Source organism: Micropterus dolomieu, linkage group LG06, assembly GCF_021292245.1.
Source record: "Micropterus dolomieu isolate WLL.071019.BEF.003 ecotype Adirondacks linkage group LG06, ASM2129224v1, whole genome shotgun sequence".
NCBI classification, from domain to species: Eukaryota; Metazoa; Chordata; class Actinopteri; order Centrarchiformes; family Centrarchidae; genus Micropterus; species Micropterus dolomieu.
In genome coordinates this window covers 17,558,051-17,581,236 of record NC_060155.1, presented here as the reverse complement: position 1 = coordinate 17,581,236, position 23,186 = coordinate 17,558,051, and the positions used below count along the sequence as shown (strand labels likewise).

General features: G+C 41.2%; 1 protein-coding gene across 1 annotated transcript in view; it reads left to right on the top strand.

Moving 5' to 3' along the window:
- The window catches only part of LOC123972808 (neurocan core protein-like), a 46,630-nt gene that overhangs the window by 18,348 nt on the left and 5,096 nt on the right, over nucleotides 1-23,186 (top strand). Inside the window, exons 5-17 of the mRNA XM_046052497.1 lie at nucleotides 164-338; nucleotides 1,092-1,219; nucleotides 1,678-1,962; nucleotides 2,548-2,691; nucleotides 2,838-2,927; nucleotides 3,017-3,174; nucleotides 3,272-3,434; nucleotides 8,515-9,654; nucleotides 13,856-13,972; nucleotides 17,991-18,104; nucleotides 19,985-20,036; nucleotides 20,249-20,355; nucleotides 22,595-22,677. Coding sequence (XP_045908453.1) covers nucleotides 164-338; nucleotides 1,092-1,219; nucleotides 1,678-1,962; nucleotides 2,548-2,691; nucleotides 2,838-2,927; nucleotides 3,017-3,174; nucleotides 3,272-3,434; nucleotides 8,515-9,654; nucleotides 13,856-13,972; nucleotides 17,991-18,104; nucleotides 19,985-20,036; nucleotides 20,249-20,355; nucleotides 22,595-22,677 — 2,756 coding nt within the window. The remainder of the gene's footprint in view (nucleotides 1-163; nucleotides 339-1,091; nucleotides 1,220-1,677; nucleotides 1,963-2,547; nucleotides 2,692-2,837; nucleotides 2,928-3,016; nucleotides 3,175-3,271; nucleotides 3,435-8,514; nucleotides 9,655-13,855; nucleotides 13,973-17,990; nucleotides 18,105-19,984; nucleotides 20,037-20,248; nucleotides 20,356-22,594; nucleotides 22,678-23,186) is intronic.

Genomic DNA, 23,186 nt, shown 5'->3' with positions numbered 1-23,186 from the left:
AGCTAAAACTCACATAGTGTATTGATTGATTGATCTGTTTCAGGCACAAATACATGTCTATTGATTACATCCCACTGATTTATTGATTTCAAACCTGGATGTGTTGGTATATCTCCAACATAAATCCACACTTCACCACCTGTCTCCGTGTCTGCCTGTGTAGGTGTGGTGTTTCACTACCAGGCTCCCAGTGCCCGCTACGCCCTATCATTTACCGACGCTCAGCAGGCCTGCCAGGAAATTTCGGCTCAGATTGCCACACCGGCCCAGCTGTGGGCAGCGTACTATGACGGCTTTGCCAGCTGTGCGGCTGGCTGGTTGGACGACCAGACTGTCCGGTGAGGAGACGTTCAATAACTTACTTCTGCTTGCCACACCCTGCTAGTGTTGCTCTCTAGTTGCAATGAGTCCTGCTGTGCTTTTGAAGCAGGCCTGCCACTAATGACTATATTTATTATCGATTCATCTCCTAATTATTTTCTCAATTAATTGAGTAGTGACTAGAGTCCATCTTTTCTCAATAAAATAGCTAGTTTTGTTGGACACCTAGTGCAAAATCCAAAGAGATATAATTTTCTATCATAGAAGTCAAAGAATAATTCAGAATTTAAAAGCTGGAAACTGAATTTTAGGCATTTTCGCTTGAATGAATAATTAGACATTTGGGAAATAAGCTTATTTGTTTTCTTGCTGAGAGTTAGATGAGAAGATTTTCATTTCTGTATGCTAAATATGAAGCTACCGCCAGCAGCTGGTTAGCTTAGCTTAGCATAAAGACTGACTGACTCTGATATTTTTTAATATGGAAGCTAACTCTCTAATATGAAGACATTTGCTTTGTTTTATGTATTGTTTGTTCCCTCTCTACTTTGATCATCTGCTGTCTCAATTAATATTCAGATCTTGTTTTGTCATCTCATTTGCTTCAGATTCATGTTCTTTTTTTCCTCTGTTGTTTCTTTACTGTTAATTGTATTTTAATATATTCTAATCTGTTGAAATGTTCACAAGACAATGCTTTTTTTCCCCTATAAATATTAAAAACAAGAGATTCATTCTCGTTTATGACTGCCACATGGTTGTCTCCACAGCTATTCTGTCCAGTTGCCAGAGTTTGGTTGCTATGGACACACGGAGTACTCCGCTGGAGTGAGGAATTATGGGAAGAGGGATCCGAAAGAGCTGTTTGATGTGTACTGTTTTGCGAAAGAACTGGATGGTACACACACGCACACGCACACGCACACACACACTCACACACACACACACACACACACAATAGACATCAAAACCTGTCACAGCATTTGCATCACATTCTGCTACAAGATCAAAGGACAAGTCTGGCGATCTGGCTTTTCTTTTACAAACCCTTTTTCCTAACGTTCATTAAATCCACTGAAAAGACAAAGACCAATAAAAAGACCTATAAAAATCCACAACTGTAAATAGTCCCCCAACAAATCTCGTTCTCTATATATACATATAAGCTATATATATATCACCATTGTTATCCTTTAAAAGTTAAAATTTGTCAAAATGAACACATTTTTAACAACTAAAATTAGTAGTTAAAATTAGACACTGTTATGTGTGATTTCACAGCCTTCATAATTTAACCTAGGTTTCTTCTGCTAGCTGCCTCTTGACAAGTTCCTGTCTCATGTCTCTCTCCTCCAGGTGAAGTCTTTCACTCCTCTGTCCCAGGCAGACTGTCTCTGTCCTCGGCCTCAGACCGCTGCGTGTCCCTAGGGGGGCAGCTGGCCACAGTGGGGCAGCTTTATCTGGCCTGGATGGCCGGCCTGGACAGCTGTGCCCCAGGATGGTTGTCTGATGGCAGTGTCCGCTACCCGGTGACATGGCCTCGCCCAGACTGTGGAGGGAGCCTGCCGGGAGTCCGCACCATCACACACAACAGCTCAGCTGACAACACCACAGCGCTATATGATGCTTATTGCTACAGAGGTATTGTACAATAAGAGGCGGCTTTTGCACACTATTTTTGCTAATAGTGAAATAATTAAAAGTAAAAGCAATTACAAATACTCATTATTGACGGATCAGACCAAACATGATAAATATGATTAATCTACATCATAATCTCAATAATGTTTTATAATCATATGAAGCAGTGGTTGATATCAGTATTAAATTTGAAGGTGTGGATCAAAAATGACAACAAGATTTAAGGCATACATATTAATATTACAGCCATCTCACTCCTAATAGAAGTGCGGAGGCATTGAGTGCTATTGATGTAGTAACAATGACAATATATGCCACTTTTGTAGCTATGGCAACACTGATTTCTGATCCACACTGTCTGTCCCACCATCATGTATCTGTGAAACTGCTGGATTGACGGAAGCAGTGGGAGAGAGAAAAAGAGGACAGGATGTGTTGAAGTTAAATATCTAGATACTCAGCTTTTGTTCTGTGTTGACTGAGATTGGCCAATTCCTGCTAAATGAACACAGTAAAGCTTTGAGACAAACTGGCTAACATTCATCAGTGATTGTGAACAGCAAGTCTCTCCAACTTGTTTCCTAGGTAAAGTGAAGGATTCGGGCTCCATCTCTCAGATCTACACCTCCCTGTGGAAGCCCTGGAGCTACCTCACAGGCTCAAATGATGCTGACTCCACAGGGAAAGACAGTCCCAACCTGACTACACAGCAAACCACCACTACCAGAGGTTTTACATTTGTCTACGAATGGCAGATCTGCAGCTACATGAACCAGCTGATTAAACAGAGAATCAACCACCAGATCAGTAAAACACACTTACAGTAAGACTGAACATACAATATATATGTTTATTTTGCAAATACATCCTTGCAGGGTCCTCAGATGGTAGTGATGTTTCACCTTCAAACTGGACAGGATTGGTTGACCTAGAAGAGGAGGCCTCACTTCACAGCACTGATGCTTGTAAGGCTGATACCTAGTATTGAATAAATTGTGTATTGATCACAAAAGACGTGTATCTGTGATAATAATCCACTCGACTGTGTCCTCAGCCTCAGGCCCCTGGTCCTCAGAGTCATCAGGGTCATTTGTGACCCTCCAGCTAATCCCAGGACAGAGTTTCTTAGACTGGGGAGAGCCACTGGAGCCTGGCCCAGACTCACAGGAATTTCTCCGACCACCAGTCCACCCCACTCCTGCTGAGAAGAAGGTTGGTCTGGGTTTAAGCGTTTATTTTGAGATTTAAAAAAAAATTAAGCAGCATCACTGAACGAGCTACGTTTTTGTTCATCCACTTGTTATTTTAGGTGATCTCAAAGATTGTCAAGTCCATCTGGAAGCCTTGGAATTACCTGGCTGGGACTGGAGATGAAGAAGGAACCCAAGCACCAAATGGACAGGCAGGGGAAGTGGAGGAGAAGGCCACAAAAATGACAGATGAAGAGTTAAATCAATCTAGCACATCACCAGGTGAGTGAATTTATACTTTTTCTAATGTGAGAACTACTATCGGGGAAAAATGGAATTCATAAAGGACAACGCAGATTTTTACAAATATTTAATACTTTATTTTTTCTCTCTCTGGTGCTATCTCACCTCCATCCATAATTAGTTCCTGTTTGACTACAGTGTATCACTGTGTCCATCAACAGCACAGTCAACAAAAAGGCCAATTTAATGCATCGACTGACATCTTTAAGTGTACTAAATGTAGTAACTTTCCCAGGGTTAACATGATACAGCGCATCATACAAAGGAAGCATTGTACAATGTTCTGAACATATTTTTGTTGATGCACTAATTGGCTCAGGTCTGTGATGTTGGGGAAACACAACAGGATGGTACATTAATTACAGTACAAAGACACCCCTGGGACGAGGTTCATTAGAAAAACAGAGAACTAAACTAAGAAGGGGTAAAACTGTGTCTCCATTATCAACAGCAAAAGCTGGCTGGAGGTCTGTTGGCAAACTAAAACCACGCTGACCTTTCTCTGTATCTCAGGTTGGAGCTCCTGTTGGGCCGCATCAGGTGTGACGAGCTCCAGCTGTAGGCATTGATCTCCCTCACTGTGGGATATCATGTAAATAGTAAAAAAAAAAAATGGTCTCTTAACTTTGACTCCATGGAAAATACTGCAGTAATTATTTGATAATTAAAAAATATAAAGGATCAAATTAAATACTAATGTGTACAATGTTGTGTGTGCTGAGCAGCCAAAAACCCACCAAAATGACTTCAAATTCTAGGCCTGCTTCAATTAAACAGAACAAAATGCAAGTGGTAAATACTGATATTTGTCTATTCAGCTTTATGAGAAAGATCATTTGCATATTGGATTTTCATTAATCATAGGAATTTGGAAAACATTGTCAGATGGCTCTGATTGATTGATTAAAAACTTATTTTAAATTAACTCATTTTTATAATCCTTCACAAGCTCTTGAATCGATTCCATAAAATGTGTGAGACTACGTAACAAAACATGTTCTGTTGGTTCTAATATATATATATATATATTTTTTTACGCAGCACATATCTGTTGTCAGGCCAGAATCTTTATCGTAAAAATATAGTGGAAGTTTGAAAATCAGCTCCTCTACTTAGTATTTTGAGATTTTAACCAATTCTGTAACACTTTACAGCCCGCAAGTACAGAATCAGAATCAGGAACAGCTTTATTGCCAAGTACTTTTTACACATACAAGAAATTTGCATGGTGACTAGGTGCATAACAATAAACATAAACCTATATAAATATAAAAATATGAAATTGAAAAAAGTATAATGTGCAGTATTCTTTTTTTTCGCTTTGGATAGAAGCCAAATGAGTAAATGCAAAAGTAAATGCAATATGAAGAGTGATTGACATGCACTGGATTTTTTTTGTGCAAACATTTACTGTACTGTAAAATGGGTGAGGTTTGGTGTGGCATGAGAGTCAGTGTCAGTGGGGGTCCCAGGCCTTGTTGATGAGGCCAGCTGCAGACAGAAAAAAACTGGTCATGTGGCTTGAGGTTTTTTTCCTTATCGGCCGCAGCTTCCTGCCAGAGGGAGTGTCTGAAACCGTTTGTGTCCGGGGTGGGAGGTGTCAGCCACAGTCTTTCCTGCTCGCCTCAGAGTCCTGGAGGCGGATGGGTCCTGGGGGGATAGACGATTGCAGCCAATCACCTTCTCTGGAGATAATAGACTGCAGTCTGTCTTTGTCCTTGGTAGTGGCAGCAGGGTACCAGATGGTGATGGAGGAGGATGGACTCAGTCATTGCGGTGTAGAAGTGCACTATCATTGCCTTTGGCAGGCTGAACTTCTTCAGTAGGAAGCACATCCTTTGCTGAGCTTTTTTGGACCTCCACTTGAGGTCCTGGGAGATGATGGTCCCCAGGAAGCGGTAGGACTCCACAGTGTCGACTATGGAATTACACAGGGTGATGGGGGTGGGAGGGGCTGGGCTTTTCCTGAAATCCACTATCATCTCCACTGTCTTAAGAGCGTTGAGCTCCAGACTGTTCTGGCTGCAACTGGTCACCAGATGGTCGATCTCCCCCCTGTAGCGGACTCATCCCCACCAGAGATGTGAGCCCAGTGAGGGTGGTTTATCTGCAAACTTCAGAAGCTTGATGGACTGGTGACTGGAGGTGCAGCTGTTGGTGTATTGGACAGGAAGTCTATGATTCACCTGCAGGTGGAGTCAGGCACACTCTGCTAGGAGAGATTGTCCTGCAGCAGAGCTGAAATCTGGCATAGGTTCCTGGGGAGTCCAGGTTCTGGAGGATGAAGTGAAGGACTATGTTTACTGCATCATCTACAAACCTGTTGGCCCTGTAGGTGAGCTAAAAGGGGTCCAGGAGTGGATCTGTAATGGGTTTGAGGGGGGAAAACACAAGGTGCTCAAAAGACTTTATTACTGCAGAGGTCAGGGTGAGGGGTCTGTAGTCACTAAGTCCTGTGGTCCTTGTTTTTTGGGGGGTCACAATGTAACAATTTAAACTGAATTTATACTGTAGGTCTTTTTAAATCTTTTCCTATTCTGTTATTATTTGGTACAAAATGATCATTACAGACGATAAAAAAATGTGGACAGGCAAGCTACATAGTTCCTAAATATACGGAGTATATTTGTGTTTTAACTTTGGAACAAAGAGAGGTTTACGGAAAAGACTATTGTCAGGAACATACTGTAGGCCCATAGTCTATATGTTACTGTGTATGTTGCAAAGTAGGCCTACTTATGGGGAGCAACAGTCTACTTGGGATTTCAGAAGCCTGAGGTAGTACAGGTTTATGTGGATTGGCAGTTGTTACACATGCTGATGTTCAATGTTGTTATGGAGTACAGGAAGTAGAAAATTATTTTTTTCATGATGAGGAGTGTTTATTTAACAGCCAAGGTAGAAGATGATCAATTTTATGTCCTGTCACAATGTAACATGAACAGTGAAGAACACAAACACTACACTGCAGACATTGAAAAACTTTGTTGAGTCTTACCACAATAACAAATTACTATGTAAATTAGAAAGAATTAGGTTGTAAATTGCGGGCTGTACTCTGAAGCGTTTCCACCAATTCTGATCATGGCTGCCATTTAGACATTTGATTATATTCAATCATTTAGAAACCTTTCTACTAAAAGTTTTTCTAAAACCCTCATCAGAGGATCATGTGAGGTTTAGAGCACGGTTAAGGCTATTTTGCTACATAAAAAAATCAATTAAAGCTCACTGCAAAGACTGTTTTTAAGAAATGGAGTGCAACATTTTTGCCTCATCAAGACTGCTCCCAAAAACAAGATTTTTGGTTGCAGTCTTGATGAGGCAAAAATGTTGTTTTTGGTAGCAGTTGATTTTGAGACTGTAGGTGTTTTCTGACTTCCTAAACTGCTGCATATGTAGTGAGATACTGTTACTGTGTATCCATACAGAGAAATCATGTCTCCAAATGTCTTTATTGAGCTGGATGGTTACTCAGGTATTGTGAGTTGGAAACAGGGATGCAAACAGAAGAGTTAAATCTAACTTATCAACCTGTACTCCTCTTTCCCATGCCTCAGGGGCCCAGCAGGTTTACAGGTCTTTATGTGCTGGGTGTGGATGAAAGTGGTTTCCAAATGGCAGGAATCTCTGTTCAGTGTTTGTTAAAACTGTATTACAGAGTTGTTGATTAAATTTCTGAGGAAATAAGTGAGGCTACGGTGGTCTGTAGTTTCATTCTGTTTGCCCTGACTGTGTGTGTGTGTGTGTTTTTGTCCAGTTTTAGACCTTCACCCATGTCTTTTTTTCGGTCTTCATTTATTTATTTGTTGTTTGGTGAACAAGGCTGTTGTGAAAATGACATGACACATCTATATAAAATTCACTAATATCGTGAGCTTCAGATTGCAGTATTCTTCTTATTTTGCCAACAGTTGTCTGTTCTTACCGTACATTGTCATGAACATTAAATTTAATTTCATAGCTGTCAGACTGATGTCTTTGCAGAGTAGAGTTCAACTGTTCTCTCTTGGCAAGACTGTTTGTTGCCTTTATGCTGCGTTCAGGTCATAACAGCGGCCCAGTGGATAGCACTGTGGCCTCACAGGTTCGAACCCTGGTTGTCCCAGGCGTTTCTGTGTGGAGTTTGCATGGTCTTCCCGTATCTGCGTGCGTTTCCTCCAGCAGCTCCGGTTTCCCCCACCATAAAAAACATGTTAGGTTCTCCAGTGACACTGGCCCAGATGGATGGGCTAAATGAGTATGTGTATGTAACAATAAAGTACCTTTACCTTTCAGAAGTGGCAGAAATGTTTACAAATTGCAAGCATTCACATCACTGGACAAATCAAGATGGTTGTATGATTACAGAGTAGGTTGTGTACAATATTAAATATTTATACATTTTGAGTATTTGCTTTTGTGTACTTGCTTTTAACGGGGGACATTTGTTAATGTGAGGCTCCCATATTTATTTGCCTTTTCAGGCACTTCTAAATTGTTGAGCATCAAAATTCCAGTTTATGCATTGTAATTATGAATTGAAACTGGTAATTATGGTAACTCTGATATGAAAAGGAATGCGGCATAAAATTGTTTTGAAACCTCACGCTTAGACTCATGTGACCCAAATGTTAGACCTTTCCAACAAACAGCTTCTACTTATTGGCAAATAATCCAATATAGCTCACCTGTCTCACTGCCTTTGTAAATGTCATAACATTGTTTTCATCAGTTTCTCCATCCGTTGTTCTCTAGTTATATTTATCCATGTGACGATAATGTTTAACATACTGTAGAGGGAAATGTTCAGCACTATTCAGACCTGTTCTTTAAATGTGTTTGCTTGCAGGCGAGGGTGTTGGTACAGTGATAGAGAAAAACAGCTGACGGATAGCTCAGACAGCTTAGAAGTGTTTGTTTTGTCTCCCTTGGCACTGCAGGCAGCATCCATAAGATGATTTTTACTTTGTTCGTCACTCTTGGCTCTCTCTTTGGCACTATTCTCTCTGTCTGCAATAATTGTGCTCCCGACTCCCTGTGTTCTAAACCCTTTTTGTTTATTTTTTGACCTCCGCAGGTTTGTTTTTTTGGGGGAGTTCATGGTTCAGCAGTCCCTCGAGGGAAAACTCGACTCCAGCTAGTGAAGAATCACCCACTCGTCTGGCATCTACTTCAGCTGCCTCCGGTAACTCTATGACTACAGAGAGTACCAAGAGTCGAGAGAATTCAGAGATGCACGCGCCCACTGCCTCCAGCTCTGCACTTGAAAGCACGTCCTCTGGCAGGGAAACCTGGGTCCGTGTTGAAGTGGAGACCACAACCCAGTCGGGTGACAAGAGGGAGGAGACGGTGACCTCTAGATCCAGTGGGAGAGGAGGTAGAGGGAAGGGGAAGAAGAACAGGGGGGAGGACAGGAGCAGAGGAGAAGAGAAGGGGAGAGGAGAGGATAAGGGGAAAGGTGAAGACGAGGGGAGTGGAGAGGTCAGCAGTGCAGAAGCGAAGGGGGAAATACAAGTTTCACGCCGACCAGTTGAAACAAGTAAACCAAGAGAACGATCCAGAGAAAGATCTAGAGAGAGGGGTCACAGGAAGTCCACCACTACAACGACTACCACTACCACTGAAAGTCCTCTGGAGCTCACAGTAATGACAACGGGGTCGGAAAGCGCTGATTTATCTACATCTGAATCCCTGTCCACTTTACCAGTAGAAACCCCATTGCCATCAGGTCCAGACCAATCACTCTCCTCATCCCCACCACCACTACTATCTGTCACTGCGTCCATGCCTCGATCTCCATCCCTGTTTGAATCCCAGTCTCCCTCCCCATCCCCTTCTCTTCCATCTTCCTCCTCCCCAGTTCCATCTACTTCCTCACCTCCATCTAACTCCCAAACCCTGTCCCTCTCACCGTCACCCTCAACCCTTTCCCATTCCCCATCTCAAACAGTTGGATCAAGAGTCCCAGCTCCATCTCCTCACTCAGACAACCAGGACAGCTCCACTACCCCCCTGACATCTATTAACTGGGTCCCAGTGGAGAAAGCAGTTGTGAACCACTCTCTGGATTATCCTCCAATACTATCAGAACCCCCAGATGAGGAGGAGCCTGCTTGGTCTCACGCTGTGGGATCGGGGGCCCTGTTACCTGTCAACATGGAGGAGGAGAGCAACAGAGGAGGAGTTAACATCAGCACCACATCTCTCAGCCCAACAGGTTAGCATTTATGTCTATTTTCAGATGTTTTATCATCCTGTAGCTAGACTTTACTTTATTTGATAAGTGCGTCCATGTATCTGTTTATTCACTGTAATTATGCCATAATTTTGATATTATTCCACAAAAAGCACTATTTTAATTATTTTTTTGTACTTTATATTGGAAATAGTTAAATATCTGTCAATACAGCAACGTCAAGAAAGAAGTCCGATGGGGCAGCAAAAATGAGGTTCAGGTTTAAACAAACCAAAGTTAGCCAAACTTATTTGGATGAGAGAAATTGAAAAATATTACCCAACCATTGTCCCGTTTTACAGACCAACTTTCTGGTACAATATTTACTGATAGTTAGTTTACCTCACTGTAGACATTCCAGCTCACTTTAGGTATTAACTTCCAAATAAAGTGGCAGATATTCTGTCTGTAACCAATGATGGGCAATAAATATTACTTAGTAATGTTTTACAGTAATGTGGTTTCTTTTTTCAGTAACGGGATAACAGTTTGAAATTCTACGATTACATTACACGTATTAAAACATTAGTAATCTTTTGAGGTTGTCACAATTTTTGCTGTCTTACCAGGAGTTTGATAGAGGCTAGATAATCTATTGTGTGTTCAGTGGAGACACAGTTCCACTAGCTTGGTGCAGGAGCTGGGGGAAGTGGCTAGCCTTTGCCACAAGGGAAGAAATATATTTCTCGGAAACGGAAGTTGTTGCATTCATATGTTGTTTTTTTAGCTGGCTTGCTAACGTAAACCACTGGTAAGCCTATATTCATAAATCAGCTGGTTTTGTTCAGAGTTGGAGGGTGTGTAAACCCCACGGCTTCACCGTGAATACTGGACTTCTGGTCACTGGTGCTAAGCCAGCTGCTGATGGTCAAAATACCTCAGAACCAGAGGCTTGCTGCTTGTTAAGGGAAAAGTATGACATATTGGGAAATACATTTATTCACTTTCTTGCAAATAAATCTTTTTTTCTTGTTCTTCTTGAGAGTCAGATGAGAAGACTGATACCATTGTCATGTCTACCCAATAAATTTGTAGCTCAAGCCAGTAGCCGGTTAGTTTAGCATAGCACAAAGACTGGAAACACCTACCGAAGGTAACTGCAAGCATCCAACCAGCTCCTCTAAAGTTCACTAATTAACACATTAGTTAGATTACACGTACAAACGACAATTTTATGGATGGTTATGTGTCAGATCATTTTTTGTATAAGAGCAATTGTCAGTCAGGGACCATTGCCAAGAAATCGTCTAGCATATTACCTCCTGTAAGTCTTAGTCTGTAATATTGTTTCAAAGCTTCTATCATGAAGCAGTGCTGAGTAAGAGAAAGTAGTGTGGCGAGTAATGTAATATTTACTTCTGCTGTTGACTAATTTGTAATGGAATTAATTTTTCAATGAGTAATAAGTTATTACTTTTACATTATTCATGTAACTTGCCAAAGACTGTTTATAGTCTTAGCTGTGACAATGTGTCTGCATGTCTCAGGAATTACTTTGATAAACTGTACACTTTTTTTAATAACCGAAATTACAGCAGACAAAAATAAAACTCTCTCAGATTGTCTTTTCATTTCCTCCCCTGACCTCGCTACTGGCATATTTATTCAAAATATTCAATGTGTACAGCCCAGCTGCATACTTTTGATTCCTGCCAGAAGCAGAGAGCGCATTCCCGCCACCGTACACAATCAGTTGATTAAGTCTGTAGCGCAGTGTATCTCAGTGAAGCTCCTGGCTGGCCACCTGCTTTACTACTTATTTTTTGCTTGATAATGAGAGCTCATACAGGAAACATCCTATCACCTGGCGTTTGAAAGCCCCACGGGCAACATGCTGTCACACATTTGTATGTTGATTATTTTGCTCCCTTTGAAAAAGCAGCTCATGGCTATGGCAGGCATGGCTGTGCTGCGTTTTAGGGGTGTGTGGAGTCTGTGGATAGAAAACAGCTGTAAACTGTATCAAGCCGAGGGCAACCATCTGGGCTGTTGGTGTACAGTATGAGGGTTGATTGATTGACTTAGACCCTGAAGTCATGAGGCATGGCAGAAGGCCATAAACACACAAACACACACTGACATCTTTGCTATACAAAAAGAAGAAGTGGATGGATGCTCTCGCAGGATCGACAAAAATAATGACTTTCAGCTGACATCCCTCGTGCTCTCTCTCTCTCTCATGTACACACTCTCTGCTCCAGTTCAGTCCCTTGTGGTTGGGTTTCATGGTGGTGGTCAGTATTCTCTCTCTTGACTGGATCACGGAGCACTTCATCAGTCCATTCAATCAATGCGAGAGAAGAGACAAAAGAGAGGCCTCGGGTTGTATTCAAGGACCTCCAGTAGCATTGTTCTCAAACATGAATACACACACATGCAGACACACGAGGATGCACGCTCAGTGCACACACACACACAATGCCATCAACTTTCTTTTCATTGTCTTATCTTTTTAAACAGATTTTTATCACACCATCTTTTTATAACATTTAAATTGCAGCCAGTTTTATTGTTTTCACCTTCTTCTTTGTGCTCTCCTGCCTTCACAGAAATGCCAACGCCATCTGTGAGGTCTAAAGAGCTTATCCTAAAATCATATTCTCAGAGTAAACCATATTTCCACTGTGTCTATGATTACTCGAAGCAGCGGCTATGTGAGATGTGTGGATTAATACTTTGAGTTATCCCAGCATTGCCGCTGCAAAGTATTATCCCCTTACTGTCCGATCTCTGTAAACTTATTAGTTGGATTTTGCTGTTGCCAGCTTATTGTTGTTGTTATGTGCCGGTGGTGTCAGCCACTGTGCAGAGCAAGGGACAGTCCACTCTGTCACCTCCTTCTACAGCCTATTGATTTTTCTGCACCACCCGATTTAATGAACAGCCAATCGCACATGGTTTATCTTTCACACACACACACACACACACACACACACACACACACACACAGTGTAGTAAATCTGCTTGTCATAACAGTTGATATTTGTCAAGGCGTGCCATGACCTTGACTGATGCAGCGGTTGCAAGTGCACTTTGGCCTGGACTGATGCACATTAAATGAAATGCATGGCTGATTTTAGCACCTGACTTCAGCAGAATTCAAACCATGAGCAGAGGATTTGCTCGCAAAACTTAACATAAATCTATAGAGCTGATGCTATTGAGAAATCTGGCTCTGTACTGGAGTCCTTGTGATTGAAAACCCTCAGTATTTTTTTTCTTTGTCCCTGAATGTTTATATTGCCCAAGAAAACAGCAGGTATGAGGATAATTCAGAGGATGTGAGCTTGAGATGTCTGCTTCTGGTTAGTTATTGGACAGGATCAGCCTCAAGGCTAATCATAGCCGAGGTATTGATTTTCGCTCATTGTGCCGTGTAAACACAAACACACAAACACACACACCTACACACACACACTAACTGTCAACCTAACACACCACCCCCTCCTAAGCAGTCCTCAATGTCAGAGAGAGCTGGCAGAACAAAGACTCCCACAGCCGAGCTTTTGTGGCCAGGATGAACGAGTGGTGGTTTTCAAAGACCTTAAGTTTCTATAATGAGCAGCTCAGGGGAGAAACACGTGGTAGTGTGTCGATTGATATGGAAATTTGTAATTGTGGAAGAAGACCACACACACGCACGCATTTAAGGGGTGAATGGCGGGGCCGAGGCACTCAGCGGGAGGTCTGCTCATTTCTGTTGAGGATGGCTAATGTCTGAAGTTCTCACGCTGCCCACTACGCTCGGTGGAGTGAGCCAAGGCCTCGCTTTCCATATGGTAACCATGACAACTGTGTCTGTGAGTGGATGGCGAGGTTGAGGCTCTCTGGCTTCTGATCCCTTTGAAAGAGACAGAGTGTGAAATGGATATGCGTGTGTTGTAACCACTGGTTTGTTGGACCAGCTGCTATGTTGGAAAATTAGGGTGCCATGTTTTTTTCATACATAGATCTTGTATTGATTTAAAGTCTGAGCAGTGGTGAGGGAAACTGCATTTAAGCCATCCTGCTTTAGAGGATCATTGTGGAGGCGGTGTACTTTGATACACCTGTTTCATCCTTGACAAAATAAAGCACATTTACACACAGAAAAAAAACATTCTCCTTCACTGCATCATTTATTAACTCCCTAATTTTGAATCCCTCAATTCCCCCTCCACCCCCATCCGTCTGTCTCTTTCAGTCGAGGTGGAGCCCTGCGTGACAAACCCATGTCTGCACGGAGGAAAGTGCCTTCCTCAGGGAAAAGGCTACAGCTGCTACTGCCCACAAGGATACGCTGGGGAGAACTGTGAGATTGGTGAGTGATGCTTGCACACACACACACACACACAAATACACACATCCCACACAAAAACACACATGCATCCACACAGTGGCATAATAAAGTCAGCCCTACATCAGTCTGTAGATATTGACGTAGGACCTATTGGCAGGTGAAAGGCCGAGCTATTTGTCACGGAGAGGAGGTGGAATGGAGGATGGGGTCAAAGGTTAGACTCAGACTGGCAGAGTAAGGACATGCTAATGATCCCTCAAGGTTAAACTATTGGCAGCTTTAACTGCCAGTTTGTCATAAACACAATTCCTGGCTAAAGTACAGTAGAGTCATGTAGCGAAGAAAAATCTACTCACTGTCACTTGAGGTTTTAAGTTGAATTGATTTCTTTTCCCAGCTAAAATACCTAAAGGTTTTGGAATCAAGTCATGGCCTCTCTTGGTTTCGTCATGGCTACAAAAAAAGTTATTTTTTAATCCTAGGTTCAGTTCACCACCGAACACAAATCAATTGTTCCTCCCCCAAAGGCCTCCATGACAACCAAAATTCATAGAAATCCATTCATAGGATTTTGTGAAATGCTACTGACAGAAGGAGCTACCAGCAGCAGAAAAAACATAACCTCCTTGTGCAGATATAAAGACGGCTGAGAGGTGCTGATCACTGTTTGTGACTCCACCTTTGGAGGTTAGAGATAAGATACATTTTACTAAAGGAGGGATAATAAAGTCAGGGCCAACTGGCTGTCTTGTTGCACAAAACCAATTGTGACCTGCAAAGAATGTTACACAAAGAGGGATGACAGTATCTAAATTCAGAATCTTCTCCGATCAATTCTTCTTTATCTACATGCAATTTCCTCTCTCTGTCTTTCTTTATGCTGACTTCGCTTTTGTTTTTCCTATTTCTGTTTGGCTGTAGCATGATAAGGCCAAGTCTGAATTACAAGATAAGCTATTCCTTTATTAATTATAAACCTTTCTTAATTATGCGTCTGCGTATTGTGTTGTGGTGGTTATCAAGGAGCAGGATGTGAGCCTGTGTCTTCAAGGTAACAATAAACATCTGCAGACAACCAGCTGAAACTTGGTTTAACTTGCACTGCATTGTTGTTTTGCATTTTCTTTGTTCCTTTCTCTTTTTATTGAATAGTTCAGAATGTAGAGCCAGACAGGAATGAGGGGAGAGAGAGGAGCGTGGTATGACATACAACAAAAGTCCTCAGCCAGAACTGAACGACAGACCTTGGCGTTTCTATAATATGCACCTCAATAATTCGGCTACCAGTGCACCCACTGTGGGTTCCCTTGCTGCATAACAAGCGGCACACTGGCATGGACAAATGAAACACAGCCACGGATTGCAGCAAAATCTACCACACAAAACTCCACCCACAGGCTTTCATTCACTTCCCACTGCAATTTCTTGTTTAAATCACCGGCTCTGATTTAAAGGCCCATGACACATCCACTCCACTGTTTTCACTTTTGTCACCTGATTTGACTTCTTCTCAGGACTCTGCTTGATAGGTGTTTTTCACAGAAGACATTGTTAATGTTATTAGTAGCAACTGTACTGTGACAATTCAAAATATAGCAGAGGTCTAATCAGAATAATAGAAACACCTGTGTGGATGTGCAGGGATTTTAAGAAACAATTTAATGTCTTTGAATTGGTATACAATTTGGTTCAGTGACTTACTGTTTCAGTTCACATGTAATACAGTATATTCTGACTCAAACAAATGTTATTTTGTCCACCCACATTAAGGTTCACAATGATAAATATGAAATGATATGGAGTGCCCCCTATACAGTGACATTTTTCCTTTAAGTCCCAAAGGAAACACCTATGCAGAGCTGCTGTAACACTTTGACACGCGGGTATAAATCTGCCTTCAGGGTCCTAATTTGTTCCTCAACATCCAGAACTTCAAGGAAGTGATCACTTTATAAATAAATAAACAGCACACAGCATCTATTCATAGTCTCATTGAGACTGTGAACACCTTAATACTTACTGAGTGCCAAGTTTTGTCTATTCAGTGTCACAGAAACATGGATGGATGGACAGACAGACAATCAAACTGACAGCCAGCAGCCGATGCGTGGGCTTGCTGGAAGGCTTTGTTATGGATTTGCAGAATTTGCAGTATTATCTCTCTGAGGAGCAGCTTCCCTCTGCATAATGGATGAGGGATGAGGGGATCAGACTTTTTATACTGAACAACAAAGAGCTGGGGTGATTTTAATGGGGAGAGGAAGTTGGTGGTGTGTGTTTAACTATGAACTATTGCATCTATAGGTCATTCAAGGTCATAATTAGCTTGGGGCATCATTTTTTAAATCATATGTTTATGTATTATTATTCAAACCATTTAACCATGAAGAGTCTGATGCCCGAGTAACTACACATTCCTGGATTAGCAATTTTCTCCAGTGTTGATAAAATAAATAAATACATGTTAAAAAAAACAAAAACCTATTCCATCACTTTGCAGGAAATCCAGCCTGTGCACTCTTTGACTGAACACACTAATGTGTGACTTTCAGATGAATTTTCTCATTTGGAGATTATCTCGCAATTTGAATCAAATCTTTAATCTCCCATAAATGAAAGTTTGGTAGAAGTTTGGTACAATTGTGTTTAAAATAACTAATTCTTCTAACTAATGCCTTGATTCATATAATAAGAGTTTTTGTAAGATTTCACGATAATTTAGTAATTAAAAAAATAGATTTAATCCTTAATTGTGTTTTCTAAAGGTATTTTTTGAAGATCTACACATAGTGGTTTACAGTTATTTAAACCAATGAACAAAGCTGTCTACGGTTATTTCTTCAATAAGATAAGTGACGTTTGAAAAAGTTTCAGGTAACCTATGCTCTCAAATTACTATTTGATCTTAAAAACAACATTGTGTGATTATGATTATCACAGCTTCAAGCCTGTTGGAAGAGTAAGAAATCACATAAGAAGAATACATTGGAACAAATCTCTGGTTTCAGTTCTTATATCTGTCCTCAAAAAACAACCTAATTTTTCTTCATTCATCTTTAAAGAGGTGCCATTTTTAAGAAACAAATATACAGTTTTTACCTGAAGCATTTTGAACCTGCAGCAAAAACTAAAGTTAAAGCTGAGAAAACTGGATGTAAAAAAAAAAAGATTCAAAAACAATCCTACTTGTCTCACACTTGTAACCTGCAACATTATTGATAAAAATATTGTGTCTAGTGACAACGGTCTGACAAGAAAGTCTTATATAAGACTAAAGGTCATTCTAGTTTGATCTGCCTGACACATTTAGCTCTTCACAACCACTGACCTTTTTCAGTGTCTAGCTTTTTGCTTGGAACTAAGTAACCGTTAAGATCTGAGGAAATACTTTGAGGTAAGTTTGAACTTAAAAGTAGCTTGCTTTTTGCACTCTCGCTGTGAGTTTTAATAGATTTCTGCAGTCCTGGAGTAGATCTGTTTTTCTGGGTCCAAAAACCCCCACAGTGGTGAAAGAGGATTACACGCCTTCCATTTACAATGATGAAGTGTTACTTTATTGATCCCCGTAGAGAAATGTTCCGTCTGCTTTCATTTTTTTTTCCACAGAGGGGTTAGAGAGCACAACAGCCCTGGATATTGCAGGGTATCTGTTATTGCTAAAGGCCTCTTCAGGAGCTGCCAAAACAGCGTTTTGCAAATGGAGACAAAAAAGAAAAAAGAAGAGATTAGAAACTGATCAAGTCAACTTTAAGCTCTGTAAATGTGTAGAGTCTCTTCCTCTGTGAGAATGAGGACAAATAAGGACTGTGAAGGGGATTAGACAGTCTGTGTTCACCTCACGCCCTGTTTGAATTATGATACTGTACTCACCAACATGGACGCATTTCACTGTCTAAACCAGGACTAATGACCAGCTCATGCTGAGTCAGTGATTGAATGGCAGCAAACATCTTTTCAAGCAGAATACATTCTTTGAATTTCAACCCTAATGAGATCTGCAGCCCGCCTGTCATTGCTGCTTTTTTCTTTTTTCTCACAGACGTTGATGACTGCCAGTCCGAGCCATGTGAAAATGGAGGCACTTGCATCGACAGGATTGATTCATTCCTCTGCCTTTGCCTGCCCAGCTATGGAGGAGATACATGTGAGAAGGGTGAGTCAGAAAACTGCCACATACAAATGGATGAAGGACAGACTACTCCAAGCTATGTGAGGGGAATTATCATGCTTTCCTGATGTTGGACCAACACATTCTTCACATTGTTCTGTGTGCAACCACAGTGGTGAACTTGTTAAGAGTCACAGTCATCTGATACTAGCAGTAAAAGGTCGGTTGCAAACTGTGCTGGTGGAAATAATCCTGATCAGTGTGCAGCATCTGTTACAGCTACTTGTCAGGACACAATATCACAAAGACGCATCTCCCAGCAGCTATTAGACAGTGTATCTGTGTGTGTCACAAGGCTGCAGAGTGACAGATATGACTGAAACTCCTGCAGGCACAACAACATACACATTTTCCATGCATTAGATAGCATTTGCTCAGTTTTTACTCAGCATCCTACAAACATGCACACATTACTATGTATCTGTGTGGTAGATGACATGAATAAAAACAGTTGCGTTATAATAAGTGTGATAATAATACTGTTTTTGTGGTTAGAGAGTATTGTTGAAACAGTATTATGTAGTTTAAAGTACCCTGTGGAGGTATCCTGTGAACAAACAATAGTTGTTTACATTCAGTGTTCCTGGAGGTATTCCTAAGGTCAAACACATGTGTGAATATTTTTCCTACCAGTTAAAATACGTACAAGGCAGATTGTTTGAATATTTTATTCTGCATTGTTTGTACCAATGTTAACTGGCTTGCAATCTTTTTACAATGCTTTTGTTGCTGCATTGCCATGCTTCTTTGTGTGTTACCTCGACCAACTGTCAAAGAGAAAAAAAGAGGAAAAAAAACATGAATCCACAGATAAAACAAGTGGTCATAAATTCCACAGGGTACTATAAATATTTGTTAATACTGTATTTTTTATATAAACCTAGACTGACAGTAAAAATGTAGCTTTTACGTACACCTACCTCTGGACAGAGCCAGGCTAGCTGTTTACCCGTGTAAATAAATAAGTAAGAAAGTACTTTTAGTTTTAACTATAATAATGATAACTAACGTTAATGCCTAAGTAATAAGTAAGAAACAAGCCAGGGATAACAAGCAGGCGGAGAGCTCTGTTCATAAATATAAACCAGGCTAACCAACGAAGGTTGAGGTCAAGGTCAACTGGACTTGGTTGAAGATACTAGAAGACATTTCATCCCTCATCCAAGATCTTGGATGAGGGACGATAAATATGACCTGGATGACTGAGAACCTACACAGACAAACCAGGCTAAGCTAGCAATGAAGTGATATTGAAGTATGCAAATCAGGAATAGTGTTAGGTAATGAAAGAGGCAGCAAAAAGAGGCAATCTAGTCTCATGACCATGATGCAAGATTCACATGTGTGTCTTTGTGGTAGGTGGCACTAATCACCCCCCATACCACACACTCAAACCCATGTGCACACACACACACACAAACAAGAGCTGATTCATCATCTCACTGGTTTTAGCCACCTCCACCTCCAGCTCCAGATCTGTCCTTTGTGTGTGTGTGTGTGTGTGTGTGTGTGTGTGTGTGAGACGTGCTCTAGTAATAATGAGAATTAATGAATATCTAACCTTTGCAGTTATAAATGAATCCACAGGCCTTGGTGTTATTAATGAATACTAATAGTGCAGAGAGAGGGCCACATGTGTGCTGTGAATTGAAAACGAGCCTGTATGATTACAGTCCATGTATTTACGTAAGATGCCAGAGTCATATATTTTAGTCTTTATTCTCCAGATAAGACAGAACGCTCAGTATAAAAACTTCCTCTCTCCTTCCATCTTTACAGACTATTTTATCTTCCTTTAACGTGCTCCTAAAGAAATGAATTTAGCTTCTCTCATTCCCCCTCCTCCTTTCTCTTCATCTTTATAGACATAGAAGGTTGCGAGCACGGTTGGAGGAAGTTCCACGGCCACTGCTACAGGTAGGATTGATGAAGAACTGTCTGTGCTGTTAAAATAAATGGAGTCACAATATATTTACCTGCAACCACAGGTGTCTCAGCTATCTACATTACTCTTTTATACCCTGGAGTTATCCATGACATACTTACCGCAGCGCTCTGTACCATTTAAACATGTCTGGCTGCATAATATATGAAAAATACCTTTTCATATCCACTGTGTTGTCCCACAGGTACTTCACCCACAGACACACCTGGGAGGATGCAGAGAAAGACTGCAGAGAGCACAGTGCCCACCTCAGTAGCATCATCTCCGCCACTGAGCAGGAGTTTATCAATGGTATGTGTGTAATTTTCACCAAACAGAAAAAAAAGAAGAAAACCAAAATGAAAGACACAAATTCAATCCAATTAAATTAAAGCTGCAAGCAGCATTGGGCTGGCCCTCGCACATGTAGCACGTTGAGGAGTGAGGCAGCTGTATTGCAGATTCTGGAGCTCTGCCAGCTCTGTGAATATGCCACGCGCTCCGGATGCTACACAAAGGTGTTAATCATCAATTCCTGTGTCCTCTATGTGGCGCTACATAGCACTTAGCGCTATGACTATAACTGAATATTGATTATTGGCAATTTTGGCAGATGTGTTCGGGGCGTGACTGTTATCAATCACGTAAAGTTTGGTGCAGATGTGAGCATGTACACTGAAGTTACAACAACTTCCTCTTTCATGGCAATTCATAGATTTTCGATGCCACGCCACGGGCATACCGTTTCATGAAAACTCACCATTTGCACAACTTTTAATCAGTGGGATTAGACTAGACAGCAAAAATCTGAAGTCGGTCATACTAATTCTCTAGGAGGAGTTTGTTAAAGTACGGAGTGTGTAAATCATCCAAAAATTACCACAAAAATCAAAATGGCTGACTTCCTGTTGGATTTAGGGCATCATTCCAAGAGGGTTTTTTGTACGTCTGGACCATAGACTGTATATAAGAAGTGGACATAGTCATTGTGACGTCACCCATTGGTTTGGCCGACAGGGCGCCACCATGTTGATTTTTTGCAACCAGCGGCACCGGACGTGACCATATTTGGACGAGACGGTGGAGCTAACGGCAATATATATTGTATATTCACCAATATATATGTATATTCACCTTAACTGTCATTTTAACAGGGCTGATAATTTTGTCTAGCGAACAACAGTCTTAAAACTAAATGTACTCACCAGAGACAGTGAACAGCCAACTCCTAATAAGCTTTTTCAACAGCACTGGTTAAGGTCTTGCTGCAGGACACAATGGTGGATGGGTCACAGCGGGGAGTTGAACCCCCATCTTTCACGCCAAAGGCATGTGTCTTATCCATTGTGCCATCACCACCCTAGTACCATTCTTTCTAATGAAACCAGACTTTTTTTGCAACCAGAAGAGTCGCACCCTGCTGGCCGTTAAATAGAATGCAGATTTATGGGACTTACGCATTGGATTCACGTCTCAGACCAGAAGCTTCCTGCTTGGTCTGGACATGAAACGTGTCACAGACGTTTCGTACATGCCACAGGGTTGCTTCGTTGAAGGTCACTTCCTGTTGCCAGAAGGTGGTGCTATGACTATGAGTGAATATTGTTTCACGCCGTTAACTGCAAACTCACGAGTTTTACAATGTGTTATGGGTTTTCTGGGATAGTTGTGAAGTTGATATGTCCAACCTGCTAGGAGTAGTACATTACAGCATAAAACGTGTCATTTCCTGTTGCCAGCAGGTGGCGCTGTGACTTTGAGTGAATATTGGCATGTGGCTGTGTTCAGGGCGGGACTCTTATAGTACATTCCAAATTTGGTGCAGATATCAGCATGTGGACTGAAGTTACAACAACTTCATGTTTTATGGCGAATCATTGATTTTGGACGCCATGCTACGGGCACGCTCGTGGACGAAAACTCACCGTTTGTACAACTTTTAATTGTCAGTGGATTTAGACATCACAGCGAAGATTTGAAGTCGATCGGACTAAATCCCTAGGAGGAGTTTGTTAAAGTACGCGTGTAAATCGGCAAAAATTAATTTAATCCAAAATGGCAGACTTCCTGTTGGGTGTTGGGCAATGGCTCCAAGAGGCTTTTTTGTACATCTACCACAGAAATTTCGTACACATAGGTGAAACTTTGTCCGGGGGCTGCTCTGTAGGGGGCGCTAGTGAGCCATTTTGCCACGCCCATGCGCGAAACCCATAGAATACAAATTTTTTCACCGCGACTGAATTATGCTTGGTGAGTTTTCAAGCATGTTTTGGCCCCCAAAGTTGAGGTTACTTTGCAGGGGAAAAAATCCCTTCAGTTCAATTTGTTAACTTACTGATGGCCAAGCATGACAAGGAAGGAAGTCACAAGTAGAATTATGCAAAAATGAAATGATATTAATAAAAGATGATGGAATTAACAAGAGGGAGAAGAACAGGAAGACTGAACACATTTGAGATATGTATCAGTGAGTTTGTATGGATATCGGAGTTTTTACAAAAGTACTTAAGTAATTAAGTCAAAAGAACATGTGAACTGTTGTTCTTTGCAGGTCTGGGTCATGACAATGCCTGGATCGGACTGAATGACCGTACAGTGGAGGAAGACTTTCAGTGGACTGACAGCAACGATCTGGTCAGTGATCAGTTTTGAATTGTGCCGCTGACTCCAGTTTTAAAGCCCCTAAAAAACTTCAAATCTTCAGTTCTAAGCTTTAGTAACAATGCTAAAGCTTCCAGCTAACATTGAAAAACATTCTAAGCTACTGATTAAAAGTTTCACACTGAAAAACTCAGATAATCTGTGTTGGTCTGGTTTGATCAGATTTGATATAGAGCGGCCTTTCAACATCAGCAGACAACCCCACAACTGGCATCAGATTTGGATTAAAATGCTGCTAAATTCTGATTGATGGGCATAAATACGTGACTTCAGATGAGCCCCGCCCACTTCAAATAGTGAGAAGAGTAAAATACAATTAAAGAACTCCATTGTGAAATAGCCAAAACCTTTGTATCTTTGGCAGAAAATGTTACATTCATATTGCTCTTAGTAAGAAACTGAATGAGAAAATTTTAAAGTTGCTAATTTTTAAAAATCATTTTAATTAAAAATGTGTCTCCCGTGTGTGTGTGTGTGTGTGT